Source organism: Pelecanus crispus, chromosome 17 (assembly GCF_030463565.1).
Source record: "Pelecanus crispus isolate bPelCri1 chromosome 17, bPelCri1.pri, whole genome shotgun sequence".
Classification (NCBI taxonomy): domain Eukaryota; kingdom Metazoa; phylum Chordata; class Aves; order Pelecaniformes; family Pelecanidae; genus Pelecanus; species Pelecanus crispus.
Window position 1 is genome coordinate 4335197 of NC_134659.1, and position 14214 is coordinate 4349410.

At 65.6% G+C, this 14214-nt stretch overlaps 2 protein-coding genes across 2 annotated transcripts; one reads left to right on the top strand and one right to left on the bottom strand.

Annotated features, from left to right (window-relative positions):
• The first annotated feature begins 1966 nt into the window (after positions 1 to 1966).
• Positions 1967 to 3431, top strand: SMIM29 (small integral membrane protein 29). The gene is made up of 4 exons (XM_075722528.1): positions 1967 to 2077; positions 2163 to 2188; positions 2264 to 2369; positions 3369 to 3431. Exons 1-4 carry the CDS (start codon positions 1967 to 1969, stop codon positions 3429 to 3431), a joined length of 306 nt encoding a protein of 101 aa, XP_075578643.1.
• Positions 3432 to 5281: 1850 nt separating this feature from the next.
• HMGA1 (high mobility group AT-hook 1) lies at positions 5282 to 8187 on the bottom strand. Its single transcript, XM_075722505.1, has 4 exons — positions 8086 to 8187; positions 7144 to 7224; positions 6654 to 6704; positions 5282 to 5335 (listed from the first exon to the last, which is right to left on the bottom strand). The coding sequence occupies exons 1-4, from the start codon at positions 8185 to 8187 to the stop codon at positions 5282 to 5284; spliced, it is 288 nt and encodes a 95-aa protein (XP_075578620.1).
• Between the last annotated feature and the right edge of the window lie 6027 nt (positions 8188 to 14214).

Here is a 14214-nt window from a genome sequence, read left to right on the forward strand (position 1 = left end):
TCCCCGTGGGTCTGTTGTCTCAGCCTGTGCCTCCATCCATCCATCCATCCGTCCATCTGTCCGTCCATCCATCCATCCATCCATCCAGCCAGCCAGCCAGCCAGCCAACTAATGGTGCAGGGATGTACCTGTCCATCCTGGCGTGCACCCGTGCATCTGCCTGTCCACCTGTCTGTCCATCCATCCATTCATCCACCTGTCCGTGCATCCATCTGTCCATCCATCCATCCGTCCGTCCGTCCATCCAGCCAACTAATGGTGCAGGGATGTACCTGTCCATCCTGGCGTGCACCCGTGCATCTGCCTGTCCATCTGTCTGTCCATCCATCCATTCATCCACCTGTCCACCTGTCTGTCCATCCATCCATCCATCTTTCCATCCATCCACCTGTCCATCCATCCATCCGTCCGTCCATCCACCCCCCCATCCCTCCGTCTGTCTGTCTTCCCACCCACGCCCCCAGCTGTGCACCCACCCGGCCGGGTGTGGCCCCCTCCGCCCCGCCCCCCCCCGTCCTTCTGTCTGTCCGGCCGCCCAGCTGCTCGCCCCTCCCCCCTCCCCGTGCCCCCCGTGTCCCTTCCCTCCTTTTTCTCTTTGTCCCCATTTTTTCCCCTTCTCCCCTCCCCGTTTTTCATTTTTCCGTGTTTCCTGGGTTTTTTTGCCCTTTTCTTTCCCCTTTTTTCTCCCCCCCTTTTCCCCTTCACCCCCCCCCCCGCCCGGTCTCTGCTGCCCCCTGCCGGCCCCGCGCCGCCACCGCCCCTTGCCCCGCCTCTTGCCCCGCCCCTTGCCCCGCCCCCGGCCCCGCCCCTCCATCACGCGCCGCGCGGGTTCCGGGTGCGGGCGGTGCGCGGCGCGCGCAGGTGGGGCGGGGCGGGGCCGGGCCGCGCGCGGGGATGCGCGGGGGGCAACGGGGGGGGGGAGGGGGCGGTGCGCGGCCGGAATTGGGGGGGGGCGGGGGGGGCAGAGCCCGGGGCGCGGGTACCGGTGCCGCTTCCCGCGGGTCCGGCTCCGCGGGGGGGATGTGCGGGGCGACCCCCCCGCGCCGGCCGCCCCCGCCCCCCAGCGGGGCTCCCCGGGCGCTGGGCACCCCCTGCCCCCTCCGGGGGGCTGCCCCGGGCCGCCGTGCGTGCAGGGGCCCCGCCGCTCCTGCCCCGGGCCGGTACCGGGCCGGGGCTTGCGGTACCGGGGCGGGGGTATTGGTACTGGGGAGGGGGTTATTGGTACCGGGGCGGGGGTTGCGGTGCCGGGGCGGGGGTTGCGGTGCTGGGGCGGGGGGTATTGGTAGCGGTACCGGGGCGGGGGTTATTGGTACCGGGGAGGGGGTTGAGGTACCGGGGAGGGGGTTATTGGTACCGGGGCGGGGGTTATTGGTACCGGGGAGGGGGTTGAGGTACCGGGGCGGGGGTTATTGGTACCGGGGAGGGGGTTATTGGTACCGGGGAGGGGGTTATTGGTACCGGGGAGGGGGTTGAGGTACCGGGGCGGGGGTTATTGGTACCGGGGAGGGGGTTATTGGTACCGGGGCGGGGGTTGAGGTACCGGGGAGGGGGTTATTGGTACCGGGGAGGGGGTTATTGGTACCGGGGCGGGGGTTGAGGTACCGGGGAGGGGGTTGTGGGTACCGGGGAGGGGGTTATTGGTACCGGGGTGGTGGGTTGCTGGTACCGGGGCAGTGGGTTATTTACCGGGGCGGGGGGTTGCGGGTACCGGGGCGGGGGTTGCAGGTACTGGGGCGGTGGTTGCCGGTACCGGGGCGGTGGTTTATTGGTACCAGGGCAGCGGGTTGCCAGTACTGGGGCGGGGGTTTATTGGTACCAGGGCGGTGGTTTATTGGTACCGGGGTGGGGGGTTGCCGGTACCGGGGTGGGGGGTTGCCGGTACCGGGCTGGTCGTGTCTTCGCAGACGTCCCATCCGGCGGGGCCGGCCGCCCGCGTCCCCATGCAGAGAGGAGCTGGCGCTGCGCCATGAGCAACGCCACGGCCCCCACGGCGCCAGGCGCGGTGGGCGACTCGCTGGTGGGCTACATCCTGGGACCCTTCCTCCTCGTCACCCTCCTCGGCGCCGTCCTGGCCGCGGTGAGTTGGCGGGGAGGGCCGGGGGGGCCCGAAAGGCTGCCCCGAGCCCTGCGCCCGCTCACGCCTCGCCCCGCTCTCCTTGCAGGCGATGTACGTCCAGAAGAAGCGGAGGTGAGCGTGGGGACGCGGGGCTGGGCTCGCTGCGGGCGTGCGGGTCCGGTCACCGCCCAGCCGCTGTCCCCCCAGGTTTGACCGCCTGCGTCACCGGCTGCTGCCCATGTACAGCTACGACCCGGCCGAGGAGCTGCAGGAGTCCGAGCAGGAGCTGCTGGTGGAGGCGGAGGACGCCCGGGTGGGTGAGCCGCTGCCTCTGGGCGACGCGAGTTCGGGTTCGGGGACGGGTACGGGACGGGTGGCTGCGTGGGTCGCTCACCGGCCGCGCGCGCTGCTGCTGCCGGGAATTGCTATTTATCTGGTTTTTGCATGAAAAGTTAGCGTTGAGCGACACCGAATTAGGGAGCCCACGGTGGGGTGCTGAGCCTGGGTGGGAGCCCACGGTGCCAGCCTGTCCCGAGGGAGCCGGGCGAGGGTTTGGGTGTAACCCAGAGGTTTTGGGAGCCAGACGTTGGTTTGGGTATAACCTAAAGGTTTTTGGGAGCCAGGCAAGGGCTTGGGTACAACCTAAAGGTTTTGGGGAGCTGGGTGAGGGTTTGGGTATAACCTAAAGGCTTTTGGGAGCCAGACGAGGGTTTGGGTGTAACCCAGAGGTTTTTGGGAGCCGGGCAAGGGTTTGGGTACAACCTAAAGGTTTTTGAGAGCCGGACAAGGGTTTGGGTATAACCCAGAGGTTTTTGGGAGCCGGACAAGGGTTTTGGTGTAACCTAAAGGTTTTTGGGAGCCGAACGAGGGTTTGGGTGTAACCTAAAGGTTTTTGGGAGCCGGGCGAGGGTTTGGGTTATAACCCAGAGGTTTTTGGGAGCCGGGCGAGGGTTTGGGTGTAACCCAGAGGTTTTCGGGGAGCCAGACGAGGGTTTGGGTATAACCTAAAGGTTTTTGGGAGCCGGGCGAGGGTTTGGGTATAACCTAAAGGTTTTTGGGAGCTGAACGAGGGTTTGGGTACAACCTAAAGGTTTTTGGGAGCCAGGCAAGGGCTTGGGTACAACCTAAAGGTTTTCGGGAGCCGGGCGAGGGTTTGGGTATAACCCAGAGGTTTTTGGGAGGGTTGCAGCCGGCGCCTGCAAGCCCAAGTCTTCTCCACCCACCTTAGTGCCGTTTGGGGGTTGCTTTGCCCCCCGCCTTGGCCCGGAGGGTCTGGGCTGGGGCCGCGCTGAGGGCACGCTCTCTGTTGCAGGTGGTGCCTGGCTGGGGGGGGCCCTCACCCCATCGGGCCCCGCGCAGGGACTGGAAGGCCTGATGCTGCCCGGAGAGCTGGGACCGAATCCTGCCCGCAGGAGGCAAGGGGGGACGGTGTCAGCACCGGCGCTGCTGCCTTCGCCGTCCGCCGGGAAGGGCAGGATGCGCCCGCCGTAGCGTGGCGATGCCGGCGGCCGCTGCCGGGGAAGGATCCCACCCCGTGAGCACTGACGATAACGGGTTATCTCCTGCCTCGGCGCCTATTTTTGCTGTATTTTTGCTTGAACCACCCCGCCAGCCCCTTAAAATGCACCGAGCAGGATGGCCGGGGCTGGCGCCCTGGCAGGGGAGCAGCCGGGCTCCGAGGCTTTGCCGGGCGCGGAGGGCAGGACGCAGAGGAGCGGCGCAACGCGTGCGAGAGCAAATAAACATGTTTCTCTGCATTCGGCCCGGAGCCTCCCGCGTCGGGCAGGGAGGGTTTCCAGCAGCACAAGCGCTGCCGGACCGTGGGCCAGCCCAACGTCGGGGCGGGGGGGGTCAACATCACGCGTCCCGGCCTTGGCAGCATCATGACTGCGTTTGGCAACAAAAAGGCGCCAAGGATGGGAGTTTGGTGGCGTGGTGGCGGGGGGGGGAACAGGGTTTTGCCTGTTTCTGTTTCCATCGGCAGCTCCTGTCCGTCCCCGCCGGAGGATGGCTGGCACCCATCACGGATGTCCCTGCGGAGAAGGTACTGCGTGGAGGGGCCGCTCCGTGCCGGCTGGTTCTCCCTCCATGGAGAAAACCAGCTCCCACCCCGCTCCCGGGGGCTGGACCCCAGCCAGAGTCCAGGGCAGAGGCGTCAAACATCCATAAAACGTTTTATTCAAGTAACTGTAAATAGGAAACCCAAAGGTCGTTAACAGTGGACCAAAAAAAAAAAAAAAACTAAACAAACCCAACCAAACCCCAATTTTCTCCCGCTGGGGCTGCCCGGCACCGACCTCCGGTCCCACTGCAGCCGTCGTGCAGGAGGCAGCGTGGTGGGGGGAGCATCCCACGGTCCCCCCACCCCACCGCCCTGCCAGCCTCTATCCCTTGGAACAGCAGAGCAACCTAGGCCTTAAAATAACAATTAAAAAAAAAAAAAAAAAGCCCAAAAAAAGGGGAGGGAAAAAAAATACCCCACGGCCCCCAGCGACACCCCGAAAAAGGAAACACCGAGCCAATGATGCCCGGGCAGCTGGCACAGCAGCAGCACGTCTGTGAGTTCAGTGGAACTTAAATATCCAGAGGTAGTTGTGAATGAAAGGAAAAAAAAAAAAAAAGTACTAAAAAAAAGAAAAATATATATCTCAGAACCTATGAGGAAAGGGCTGCCCCAAGCCGGCCCCCCTCGGGTTCCCCGGCATGGCGGCGGGAGCTGCTCACCCACGCACGGTGCAGGCGCCTGGGATGGGGAGGGGGATGCAAGGGGGGGGGTTGCCAGGGGTAGCAGCAGGCCAGAGCAAAGGTCTAATGCATTTGGGGTGGGGGTCTCACCTTTGCTGCCCCCCTGTCTCTTCCCTGCAGAGGCCCTGGGGTGAAGCCCGGTGCTGGGAGGGGGGCAGCCAGCACCCGCTTTGGATGGGCGAGATCACGGCATCGGGGGAGCAGCAAAGGCGGGGGGGTCCCAGCCCCGGCTCTCTGCCAGGCACCCCCTTTGCCAGCGCTGGGGGGAGGGGGGGAGCCGGGGCGGGGGGGGCTGCGGGGACCACCCGGGTTGGGCCATTTTCCAGTGCTGCCGTTGTCTTGAGGGTGAGGAAGGAGCGGAGGAGGGAGGAGGAAAAAGCCAGGGCAGCGCAGTGGGTTTCTCCCCGTCCCTCTCCCCCCTCCCCGGCTGCCGAGGACGCGGGGCCGTCGGGCGATGAGGTAGCGCCGGTTCGGGAGGTTTCACTGCTCCTCCTCGGATGACTCCTGGGAAATGTTCACCTCCTCCTCGTCCTGCTGCTGCGAGGCAAGGGAGTGTGGTCGGGGGGTGCCAGGGGGCTGCAGACCCCCGGTGAAGGGCTGACCGGGCACATCACGCCCCTCGTGCAAAGAGGGAAACTGAGGCACCAGCCCCCTCCTGGCTTTGGGGATGGCCCCCACTCCAGGTTTAACCATTATGGGTTAAATCGCAGGTAAGAAACCCCCCGGGTGGGCTCGCTGCGAGGAGGCGGGGGGGGGGAGCCGTGCACCCTTGGGTGCACGCACACCCTGCAAGCGTGAGCCCGCGGTGCCACTGCCCTGTCACCACCAGAGGGGTGGCCGGTGGCGGCAGGGCCGGGTGGCCACGAGCGTCGTGGCCCACACGCGGCGGTGAGTCAGGGCTGAGTGTGAGCCTGAGTCAGCGCCGGCCCCCGCTTCCTCCCGCTTCATTCATAAAAAAGCCACGGCGGCCGGCGGCTGCCAAAGCGGGACATGGTGTCCCCGGCGTGGCCCTGTCGGCATGTGACGGGCTCGGTCCCACCCCGCCGAACCGGCTCCCCGCCCTGGGGGTCCCCGAAACAGCCCCCGGTGCTGACACCGGTGCAGGAGACCGCAGGATGCGACCCCCCGTTTTGCAGCCCCGGCTGGTCTCAGCCCCTCATGCTCCGCAAGGAATTTGAAGTGGGAAAAGGGGCAAAACCCCACAGAGCAGCTGCACCCCGAGATGCTCGTGGGTGGCTCTTGTGTCCCAGTGCCCGGGGGCAGCTCGTGGGTGCGGGGACGTGGACGGGGGACGGTGGGATGTGCACGCCAGCAAGGGAGATGGAACTTGCTCCCAACTGGGCGATGCTCGTGGGTGCCCGGCGGCCGCCTGAGCTCCCGCGGGGCTGCAAACCGAGGTGGGAAAAGGGGAGAGGGGGGAAGAAATGAAATGGCGGAAGGAAAATGCAAAATAAGAGGGTGGCCACGGTGCACGGAAGCAGAGGAGGGGTTGCTGCGCACGCAGGCTGCAGGAATGGCACGCCGGTGACGCAGCGAGCGCCTGGGCAGGCGTGTGCGAGCGTGCCAGCGAGGCAGGAGCAGCGTGCCGCTCCCGTGTGCCGTTCCCGAGGCCGTGGGGAGATGGGGGAGCCGGGACGGCTCAGCTCCCCCAGCGCCGGCACCGGGGCACGGCATGGCCAGGTTCGGAGCCTGTCCGGTGCCATGCCGTGTCCCCTTTTCGTTCACTGCTCTGCTCTCCTCCAGCCCGGCGGCATCTCCCCCACGGTTGTGGGGACAGCCGGGGGGCTGCCATGCCCCCAAAGTGCCCAGCACGCTGCCAGGATGGAGGAGGAAGGGAAAAAAGCCCACTCACCGATTTTTTGGGTCGGCCTCGAGGTTTTCTCCCTGGCGCGACTGCAGCTTTCTGAGCAAAAACAAAAACCAAGACATTTTGGTCAGGCCAGGGTCATCCCCTCATCCCTGGGACGCTGCCGGGGGGCGGGCGGTGTTCCCCTTCCTCCCAGCCACGGCTGCCAAATTCATCACCCCAGTGGCATCTCCCCGGCCCCCTCGCCGCCAGCTTCCAGCGCCGTGGGACAGCCCCGGCCCCGTGACTCACGAGGCGGGTGCAGGATGTGAGTCGCGTGTTTTGCAAACAGGTTTATCGCGCGTGTCCACACGCTGACACATGCGGTCCCCGGCTCCCCCCCACCTTCCGTGGGGGCCAGCACTGAGCGCCCCCCCCCCCCCCCCGCCCCCAGGGGTAGATCTGCCCTGAATTGTCTATAATTGAGCTCAAAACGGACTGGTTGTCCCAGCGCACGGCTGCTCGGCCGGAGCAGCCCCGGTCCCCAGCCACCTACCCTGCCTTTTGGGGTGGCCTTGTTTTTACTGCCCTTCGGCCGTCCGCGGGGTCTCTTGGGGGTCGGGGCCTCGCTGGGCTCCTGCTGGAGGGAAAGCAGAGGGGGGGTCGCTGTGGATGGGGGTCCCCGGGGAGGGATGCCTGCCCAGAGCGGCTCCCGGTGCAGCGGTGCGCCCCGGGATGCTCCGGGCTGGGAGTCCCATTCTCCCCAGCAGAACCTGCCGGGGCAGAGATGCTTTTGCACGTGGTACTGGGAGGACTGGTTGCACTGGGATCGGCAGTCAGGCGCCAGGCAGAGGCTCCTGCGTGTCCTTCAGCCGGGTGCGTACGTGACCTGTCCCACCCCAGCATTAATCGCTCGGCTTAGCCGGACGGACCCGCTGGTTTCTCAGCCCCGGACCCCGGCTCGCTGGCGGTGCCGCTGCCTGGCAAAGCGTCGGGGAATCAGCAAATCTCCTTTTCTGGGGGAAAATGATGTGCATGAACCCTACCTGCCCCGGGAGGGGGCTTGGGGGAGGAGGGTTTGGCACCGCAAAGGCTCTGTCAGGGCATTTTATCCCTCTGAGCAGCTTTTGCTAATGGGGCTTTAATTAGCCTGGCTGCAAAGGCAGGTTCAGCTGCAGCCTGGGGAGGAGCAAGGGGAGGCCCCGAGCCCTTCCCTGGGCGAGGAGGAGCTCTGGGGTGTTGCAGGGCTTGAGGGGGGGCTGTGAAGACCCCCCAGGAGGGATTTGCTGCCGGTGAGCACCCAGGAGGTGCTGCCCAAAGAGAGGTAACGGGGGCTGCACTGTGGACATCCCCATCCCCTGTCTGGGGGACACTGCTGGGGTGCGAGAGGGGGGGGTTCTCGCTGCCCAGTAGCCTTGGGGTGCCCACCCCTGAGGGCATCGCTGCGGGCAGAGCGGGGTGCCCCCCACACCCCTTCCTCCTGGGGGACCCCACGTACCTGCGGCTTCTTCCTGGGCCGCCCCCGGCCCCTCTTCTCCGACACGTCCTTCTCTCCCTTGGAGGCTAGGGGCTGGCTGGATTTGGCGCCGGATTCACTCATTGTCCTTCCAGCGGCGATGAGGAGGAGCGGGAGGGAGAGGAAGGTGGGTCAGCGACGGCTCGCCACGCCGGCCGGCACCGCTCCCCGCAGCCCTCGCCCCGGCCGCTGCTGCTCCCTCCAGCCCTCGCCCCGGCAGCAGGCGGGCACTGGGGGCCGCGGAAGTGACTCACGGGGCTGCGAGGGATGAGCGGAGCTGCCGGAGCCTCCCGCGGGGTCAGCCCGGCCGTGGCCCTGCCGCCCAGGAAGGATGCTTGGTCCCCGCAGCCGCTGCCTGGCCCCTCGGCGGGGATGGGGGCGAGCGGTTGGGGTATCAGCAAGGATAGGAGTTGACGAGGACCAGGGTCCCCGCTCTAAGAATGCCTCTTAGAACTAAAATTCAGCCGAAATGAGCAGCTTCTGCCCTGCTCCAGCCCTTCCCAGAGGCTCGCCCACATCCCACTCCTCTCCCGGCGTGCAGCGGGGACCAGCCTGCACCCAAGGCGCTGCCAGGGCTGGCAGGGTCTGCAGCGGGGAAACCAAAAGCATCGCTAAGAGCTGTGCCTAGCAGAGACCACCGCTTCCATTTTTTTTCAACGCCCCAACCCCATTTGGCAGCACCACGCCGCGGGGCGCAGGGATTTTCTGCCCTAGAAACACGGAGCACCTCGGGCAGGCGTGACCCTTCCTCCCACTGCTGCAAAGCCGGTATCTGCAAAACTGCCCCTGCTGCACCCGTGTCCCTTCTGCAAACAGACCTTTGGCCCGTGCCGGTCCCCACCACACGTCCCCTTGCACAGCCGCTCCCCACCGGTGCCCCGCAGCGATGCCCCGGTGCAACGAGCCCGGGCCAGCGCAAACGCACAGGGATGGAGCGACGTGGCTGAGGCTGCAGGGCCGGACTCTGGCAACGGGACCCCAGTGCCGCTCCCCACTCTCGTGGCCCTAATTTATGACCTCGTGGCCCTAATAGTGACCAGCCCCACGTGGCAGCTGCTCCTCTCGCACCGGCTGGGTGAGGCTCTGGGTGCCTCCCTGACCCACCCATCCCTGCTCCCTGCCTTCCCCAAGGGTGGGTTTGCAGCTGCATCCCCCCCCGGGGATGCAACCTGCATCCTCCCCTCACCGGCTGGTGAGCAAAACGAACCGGCCTCCGGGCAGGATCCTGCCCAAGCCCAGAGCATGGACACCACGCCGAATGAGCCAGTGCCCCGGTGCTAAGGCAGCTCCCAGGGACCCCAGCAGGCATTTGGGGAGCAGCAGCTTGGCCAGCCCTTCCCGCAGAGCCCGTCCCCTTTCCGCAAAAGGAGGAGAGCGGCTCCAGATTTAATCTGGAGTCCTTGAAATCCCAGACACGCTGCCGGCACCGGCAAGTTGGAACAGGACAAGCGGTGGCACGGCACAGGGGGCCTCCGGGCATCCCCGCGGGGGTCCCAGGGCCCTGGAAGGGTGGTGCAGGCCCCCTACCCCGCCTCAACACCCGGCACTGCTGCACCCAGGGCAGGATGCTGCACCTCTGACTCTGCTCCTGCCACCCTGGCTGGGTTTAGGGGCAGGAATTGGGACATGGGACAGGACAAGGACTGGCACTTGTCCCAGGGATGCAGCATTGTCCCCTCCCCTGCGCACGTCCCAAAGGGCTGGATGGCTTTCCTTGCTCATGGGCAAATCCCACAGAGGAAAAGGCTCCATCTTTCCCTCTCCACCTCCATGCTTCCCCAGGGGCGTAGGGAAAACCTGCTTTTCCAGAGCTGTGGGGCTGGTTCCACACCCAGCTCCCAGGCCAGAAGCCAGGAGGATGGGCTCGGGGCTGGAAGGGACCAGGATGGCTACCACAGCCCCGGCGCTCACCGGTGACTCCGAGCGCAGGGCGCTGCTCTGCTCCTCGCTCGGGCGACCATGGCCACGCAGAGCAGGGGCACGGCTCAGCGTTTCCCAGCAGAAATAGGGCCGCGAGAGCAGCGTCCCGGTCTCGCTGCCTGTAAGCGCAGGGCTCCCAGGAGAGAGAGCCTGGGAGACCTGGCTAGAAAATCCCAGCGTTGCTTTGGGCTGGGTGCTGCAACCCCACCGGGCCACCTCTGCCTTGGGGGACGGTCCCCTGCACCCCTGCCCTGGGTCTGCCCCACCTGGAGCGCAGCAGCCCCCCGGCATGGCTTCTCCTGCAGGCACAAAGTTGCGTGCCTGGTCTGTGTCCAGAGACGGAGGCACCCTCCCTACCTCTGCCTACAGGGTTAATACCTCTTAGTTTTGAGCAACTGCTTTCAATCTGGATGGTGTTACAGCAGCCCGGACGGTGCTACTGGGGAGAGCAGGGGGCAGCTGGGGTGCTGAGCCCCTCTGGGGACGCTGAGCCTCATCGGGGCGGCGGGAGCAGGCACGGGCGAGACGCGCGGTGCGAAGAGCCACGCTCAGACCTTCGAGGCTTTTTAAAAAACACGCGTCAGCTCCCGCTCCCCTCTGGAAGTGACTCACGAGTGCAAAACAACAACAACAAAACCCACCCTCAGAGTCTTTTTTTCTTTTTTGGGAGACAGAAACCATGCTGTCATGTAAACACCCCGAAAATATTACTCACAGCATCCCAGAGCCCTTCAAGGAGTCTCTTAGGAAAAAAAAAAGTACGGTTTAGATTTAGGAAAGAAAAACGCCGGCCGGCTGACCAGGGCCTGGGATGGGTTTGTCTCTTTTTTAAGCCACTGTCAGAGGAAACGCAGCCTCCGAGCCGTGCCATACCCTCTCCCGTAGCTGGAACCAGATGGCCCCAGCAAGGCCCCCACCCTGCCGCGCTCTCCTGCACCCCGCCGGGGACGGGCACGGGCCAGGTATGCTGAGGGGACCCTCCCCGCTGTGGGGATGCCACCGGCTACGGCCCCCCGAGCCAGAGCCAGCCGCCGCAAAGTTGTTGGTGCTGGGTAACGCACGTGCACATCCCACCCGTCCCTCCGCCGCCTCCGAGCTCTCCCTGGGGGCTCCAGAGCTGAAACCATCCCTGGGGACCGAGGGCTCCGTGCCCTGCTCCGGCAGACGGGGATGAGGAGGAGGATGCCTGGGTGGGAGACGGGAGATGCTCCGCTCTCCCACCCCAGCACCTTCCCAGCCAACACCCCTCTTCCCGAGAGCGGCCCCGGCTGGGTGCGATGCTCCCTGGCACCTGCCCAGCCCCAGGAGCACCCCGAGCCCCCGGGAAGGTGCCGAGCACGCTGCGGGAAGCAGCTCCGGCCCCGCTCGCGTGCATCACAGCCATATAGGAGGGAGGGAGCAGCTGTGTTGCCATGGAGGAAAGGAAGCAGCTGAGAGAGAAACCTTTCCATGCAGGGAGGAATCAGTCAGAGGAGGGCAGGGGACTGCCGGGCTCCCCGAGGCAGGGAGGGATAAATCTCTGCAAGGTTTGGAGGTGGAGGGGCTATGTCTGCCTCACGATCGATGGAGTTGGGGGGATGAAGAACTCCCGCCCTCTCCATCCCGGGGCCTGGGGAGCCACCAAACTCTCCTCCCCCAGCCCCATCGGCTCCCTCTGCTCCACGACATGAGCTGGGCTGTCCTCAGCAGCCACCTCTTGCACAAGCCATGGTTGGGTTGCCAAAGAGGCAACCTGGGCCCTCGGAGCGATGCTCTCGCTACCCCGGGGCCTGCTCCTGCCTCCACCCGTGTGGGCTTATACCGCTCCGTGCAAATAACCCCATAAATCCCCCACTCCTGCCACCTACTCTTAGATTAACCAAACCAGCCCAGGAGAAGCAGGGAGACAGGCGGTGGCTTAGATCTTAAAAAAAAAAAAGAAATCTCTTCACGCCCAGGAAATCTAGCCTGATTGCAGCTGGAGAAGGATCCCGGCCGCACCTCCTGGCAGAGGGAGGACGGGAGAGGGAGGAGGGGAAGAAATAGTGGAGCAGAAGTTGAAGAGCCTGTTCGGCAGGGGTGCGAGGGCTGGGAAGGGATGTGTGCGGCTCCTCATTAGGACGAGCCCTCCACGGGGCTGCTTTGAAGCCCCCCCCAGGCCTGCTATTAAGGAAAGTCCACCCCCCCTTCCTTCCTGGGCATGCATAATAAAAGGAAGTGATAAAAGAAAGGAAGGAGGGAGGTGGGGGAGAAAGAAAAGAGGCAGGAAGGGCACCATCACACGCTTTGTGAAGCCCCTGTCCTGCGGGGTATAATAAAACCCCGGGTGGAGCCAGCCCTGTGTGGCATCGCCCCCCCCGCCGGGAAGGGCTGGGTGCGGGGCCCCACGGTCTCGCAGAGGGGAGCAGCGTGGGCACTGTCCCGGGGGGGGGGGGAGGGGGGCTGAGCCCCAGCATTGCAACTTTGCACCGACCTGTGCGTGTGTGCCCCCCCCCCACCCGTGAGCCGGCTCGGCCTGGCCCCTTGCACCGGCCCCACGCACCTTGCACGGCCCAGCCCCACGCACGGTCCCGACCCCACGCACCTGCACCGGCCCCACGCACCTTGCACGGCCCAGCCCCACGCACGGTCCCGACCCCACGCACCTGCACCGGCCCCACGCACCTTGCACGGCCCAGCCCCACGCACGGTCCCGACCCCACGCACCTGCACCGGCCCCACGCACCTTGCACGGTCCAGCCCCACGCACGGTCCTGGCCCCACGTCCATGCACCGACCCCACGCACCTTGCACGGTCCCGGCCCCACGCACGGTCCTGGCCCCACGTCCATGCACCGGCCCCACGCACCTTGCACGGCCCAGCCCCACGCACGGTCCCGACTCCACGCACCTTGCACGGTGCCACGCACCTTGCACGGTCCCGACCCCACGTCCATGCACCGACCCCACGCACCTTGCACGGTCCCAGCCCCACGCACGATCCCGACCCCACGCCCCACCCCCCCGCACCGGCCCCCACGCCCCCTGCGAGCCCGGGTACGGGGGGTGCCCGGTGCCGAGGGCTGCACCCCGGGGCCGTGCGGGCCCCCCCGGAGCGGTGCGGGGCGTTTGCATCCCCCGAAACCGAGGAAGTGGAGGGAAAAGTCCCGCCACGCCGCGAGCGACCGGCACCGGGCGACCACCGCCCCCCCCCTTCCCCACGGCCCGCGCAGCCCCGCCAGGTGCATCCCCCTATTAATAATAATAATAATTAATACGAAAAATAATAAAGAGAGGCATTGCAGAGCCGGCCCGCCGCACGCACACGCGCGTCCTTGCAAATACAGAGCGACCCGGGGGCGATCGTGCCCAGCATGCGGGGAGGGGGGAGCAGAGCCCCGGCCCCCCCCCCAGCACCCTCCGCACCCCCCCCCGCACCCCCCGCAGCAGAAAGGAAAGAGGAAGGCCGGCACTCACAGTCAGCTTGATCTCGGAGCTGGGTGCTTGGGGTGGGTTTTTTTTTTTTTTTTTGGAGTGGTGTTGGTATTTTTTTGGTTGTTTTTTTTTTTTTTTTTTGGCTGGGTCTTTTTTTTTTCTTTCTTTTTTTTTTTTTCCTCTCCTCTCCTGGCGTGGCTGTGTTGGGAAGCGAATTAAACCCCCCCCGCTCCCGGCGGCTGCTGCTGCTCGCAAATGCGGATCTGAAAGGAGAAGGCAGAGAGAGGCTGCGACTCGCACACGCATCCACGGCCCAGCCAGGCCCCCCTCTTATTTATATAAATAATAAAGGGGGGGGGGGGGGGAAATCGCTCCAGGAGGAAGGAAGCTGGGTCAAAATCATTTGCAGGGAGCGAGGGGGAAAAAAAAAAAAATAAAAAAGGAAAGTGGGGGGGGGAGAAAGGGGAGGGGGGGGGAAGGAGCGAGCTCCCAGCCTTACTGGAGGGGATCCAGCTGCTAAAAATAGCAAAATCACACTCGAAATTAAATAAGGACAAACAGGCTAAGGGGAGCTTCCAGCCCTTGCGGAGCGGGAGGGGCGGAGCCGGGCGGCATCACGGCCGGCGGGGGCGGGCGGCGGCGGGGCCGGGAGCGATAGGCCCGTTCAAAGGGCTGGGGCGGGCGGCCCCGGCCCCCCCCCGGGCCTCGGAGCTGCCGGAGGGTCCCCCCGGGGCGGGTGGGGGCAGCGCCGGGGGAGGATGAACCGCCCCCCGGCCCCGGGATGATGCTCCCGGTACC